This window comes from Hemiscyllium ocellatum, chromosome 1 (assembly GCF_020745735.1).
Source record: "Hemiscyllium ocellatum isolate sHemOce1 chromosome 1, sHemOce1.pat.X.cur, whole genome shotgun sequence".
NCBI classification, from domain to species: Eukaryota; Metazoa; Chordata; class Chondrichthyes; order Orectolobiformes; family Hemiscylliidae; genus Hemiscyllium; species Hemiscyllium ocellatum.
In genome coordinates this window covers 76,342,524-76,346,492 of record NC_083401.1, presented here as the reverse complement: position 1 = coordinate 76,346,492, position 3,969 = coordinate 76,342,524, and the positions used below count along the sequence as shown (strand labels likewise).

The window sequence follows — 3,969 nt, the reverse complement described above, 5'->3', positions numbered from 1 at the left end:
AGGAAACCGGAGCACCCGGAGGAAACCCACGCAGACATGGGGAGAATGTGCAAACTCCACACAGTCAGTCGCCTGAGTCGGGAATTGAACCCAGGTCTACAGGCGCTGTGAGGCAGCAGTGCTAACCACTGTGCCACCGTGCCGCCCCTAATTGCATGGTGACTACTTCACCTGGAATTATCGGGAAATGTCAGGACAAAAACTGTAAATACAGTACACCAGAACACCGAGATTTCAATAGATTCGCTAAACGGATAATGCATACTTTAGAGGCGGTTGGAACCCCGTTGTATTTTGTGTATAAATATGCCTTATCCAGTCGTTGTTCGTGGAATTTAATAACTAAGAATTTCTTTGTCTGTTAAAGAAAGTGCAGGTCTTTAAAATCTCTCTGCTGTTTTGACAATAATAATTACAAATCGGAATTCCGGCCATCCAATTGGAAGCGAGCGGGAGCTTTGTTGCTGGGCAGATCAAGGCGACCGATGTTGACCGCACAGTCGGTTGCCGGGCAACAGGTGGGGGGGGGAGGGGGATGTGCCGGGGAAATTGCAAGCTCCTATTCCCCCCCGCCCACGAGAAAGCAACAGGAGACGGGGGGAGGGGGAGGGAGTGAGCGATGGGCGGTCATTTAACCGGGAAAAGCAGCGGCACCCCCGCAGCGCCAGGGCGAGGTTCCAGGGGGTTGGGCTAAGAAGGCGAGGCTGCAGCCGAGGGTAGCTGAGGCCCGGCTCAGAATGAGGGCTGGGCTGCTCAGTCCCGGCAGCAGTTTGCAGCCATGGTCGCAAACGCCACGGGCGAAGAAGCTCCGCTGCAAGCGGCGCCCAGCCCCGGCAAAAGGAAGCGCTGGGCGGCTGCCGCCAGCGAGGATGTCACTCCGGAAGACAGGGCGGAGGGAGTCCCGGACGGCGCGGGCATCCGAGCGCCGCTGAAAAGGCTCAAGTGGCCGAGGTACAGAGCCTGGAGCCCGGGGTCGGGCCGCCGCTGCGGCCTGGAGCCGTCACTTTGTAGCCGCCCTTCAGAGGCGGACGGTGACAGTCCCGCCCTTCCAAGCTGCGGCTCCCCTCCCCGGCTGACAGCTCACCTCGATTTACAGTTTCTCAGGGAATACGGACAGAAATGCTACCACCTTAACCGGGAATCTGAGAAGAAATTTCATCCCCGGAACTGCCTGGCACGTCAGCCCCAGGTAAGGAGTAGCATCAATCGGCGGCGCCACCGCTCTGAAAGCAGAACTGCTCAATGTAATTCCTGTAACCGCAAGAGTACTGGCGAACTTTCTTTATTTCAAAGAACGGGACTTTACTTGCGCTATATTAAACGGAATATACAATTGGCACAGGCACTTTGACACACTTTCTCTGATAGTGTTAAATCTTATACCCAAACACCACTCTCCTGTCCCAACACATCCGTTAATAAAATTCCTGATTCATTCACACACATTGCTCCCATCATGAGCGGAGCAGATGATGTGGGCACCGTTACATGATCCTGAACATCTGTGTGAGGGCAGCCTGGCCGCATGTTTCTGTATGTTTACTGTCCCCTTCACAGGTAACTGCAGAAGACAGATGTAAACTGGTTAGCTGGCTGATCCAAGTTCACAGACACTTTAACTTCTCCTTCGAATCGATGTGCCTCACTGTGAACATTATGGACCGTTTCCTTCAAACGACCCCCGTGGCTTCCGATTGTTTCCAGCTTGTCGGAGTAACGTCGCTTCTCCTCGCATGCAAACAAGTGAGTGACTGGCTTTTTAATGCCGTCTCCCGGTCCTGTAACTCCCTTTTAAACAGCAAGTCCGCTTAATCAGAACGGAAGAAGTATGCACGCGCATTTTTCAAAGTGCTTAAAATCAATCAAATATTGGTCATTGTTTAAATTAATGTATCAATTCTTATTAATGTTACTGGACTAATTTGCCCTGATTCCTCCTCTGAAGATACTGGGTGATAGTAGGGAACATTTCCCTGACTCCCCAGAAACCATTTTTTAAAAAGTGCAAACCCAGAGAAAGAGCACCGGTACAGGTGGTGTCGTGACCTCAGCGGGGCGAGGGTGTGTCCTTAGTTTCTGTTGAGCAGTGTACTGTATTTTGTAAATTAGTTTCCAGAAACGCACAGTTTGCGGCATGTACAATTGGTTATTTTCATACCTGTAGCTGAAAAGGAGGGGAGCCTGCTCCTACAAGAAGCTGCAATCCCAGTGAGTGTACCTTAGATGATTGGAACTGTAAACTTGTAGCCCTTTACTACACCAAGGCACGAAACGTGCCTCTTCACCAATGTTCTGGTACTGCTTGTAAATCAATATAACCGCTAGTTTGAGACATAATACACATAACCTAGAATGTAAATGGGATGAATGAGATTTTGCAATGTTTGTTGATAGAAACAGGAAATTAGAGAACCGCTTTCCTGATCTGCTTTAGAAAGTGCCATTTCATGTTCAGCTTAATAAACCAAGTGGGTTTCTGGCTAAAAGACTGACAATATAGCATGCCCCTCAGTAAGTTACCAATGTACACAGTTCCTGAACTGGGACCAAATGGCTGTGGGAACTAACTCAACCTGTTGTTTATTTTTCCTCCAATGCCCATCTCTCCAGGTTGAAGTTTACCCTCCCAGAATTAAACAGCTCCTTTCTCTCTGCTGTGACGCGTTTACCGGGGACCAGCTCCGGAACCTGGAGTGTATCATTCTCATCAAACTCAATTTCGAGCTGCTCACACCGAGCGTGGACTTTTTCTTGGAGCATTTTACCGTCACCAGGATAGAGCATGAACAGCCGCGCGGTCAGGCTGCCAGCTCAGAGCGCCTGGCCAGGCGCCTTGTCGAGCTCAGCTTCGCCGACTACTCCTTCAATGGATACCCGCCCTCCCTGCTGGCCTGCTCTGCCCTCATCCTGGCCGATCGGATGTTACATCCCGGGGGAGATCCCAGCTCGGAGCTCAGCGATTACCCGCCCTGCCTGCTGGAGGACTGTGTGCAGAGACTGAAGTTGCTGGTAGCTTTGAACGAAGAGTCACTGGCTCCCTTGCAAGTCTTTGAGCCGACAGACAGTGAGCTCAGCACTGAGTTCTGACCGTGTTTCCCAGCCCCTCACATTAAGGGCATCTCTGATTTCGCGCAGCATTGCATCAACGTTAATCAAAATCAAACAAAATCATCAGATTCGACTATATGGAGGTGAAGAAAACGACTGGAAATCAATGTGACTGTTAGTTTACATTTACAGATTAGAGTTTTAGTTTAGGTGGAACTCGTTGTAAAGTCATTCACATGCAGATGGGGTGATACAAAAATGTCATTAATGCGGGATTATCAGGGAGGTAACAGAAGTCTGAAAACTTGATGATAATCTCTTTTTATTGTGAACAAATGAAACATATCCGACCTCAGCCGTGCTGTTTACTAAGGAAGAATAGTACTGTAATCTGTAAATATATTGTATGTATCTCACATTTTACAACGGCATTATGGATTTTTGAGACTAAATATTAAATTATTTATTTAGCGTTATAGCCTAGATTTCTTTTCGTGTCTAATAAATTGTTCTTCTTATAAATCCTTCCAGTTCTCATTTGTGTTCATCATTCAGTAATATTCTCTCGATTTCTCCCAATTTCTTACCGAGGAGCGTAATAGTACACCGATTAATTCGCTCAGAGACTGAACCTAGAGCATTCCTCAGTCCCTTATTTTTGAATGTTCACAAATCGAATCAGAACCGAGGAAAAAATAAACTAAGGAATGTGCAATGAAATGACAGATAAATAAAATCTAGACTAACCTGTATGTGTTCATATCTCCAGCAATCCCGCAATTATCACACACAAATGTTGATAATGCCACTTCATTTGTAAATATTAACATCATGATTGTTCAGTAATTCCCCTCCAGGTTTAGTTTAGGTTGGAGGACAAGTGGATGGAAAATAATCAGTTCATGATAACATTTTTATCGA

The 3,969-nt window shown here is 47.5% G+C and overlaps 1 protein-coding gene across 1 annotated transcript; it reads left to right on the top strand.

Annotated features, from left to right (window-relative positions):
- The first annotated feature begins 582 nt into the window (after positions 1-582).
- On the top strand, positions 583-3,486 carry LOC132818960 (cyclin-O). The gene is made up of 3 exons (XM_060830132.1): positions 583-1,189; positions 1,558-1,743; positions 2,611-3,486. The coding sequence occupies exons 1-3, from the start codon at positions 779-781 to the stop codon at positions 3,085-3,087; spliced, it is 1,074 nt and encodes a 357-aa protein (XP_060686115.1). The 5' UTR covers positions 583-778; the 3' UTR covers positions 3,088-3,486.
- Positions 3,487-3,969: the final 483 nt, after the last annotated feature.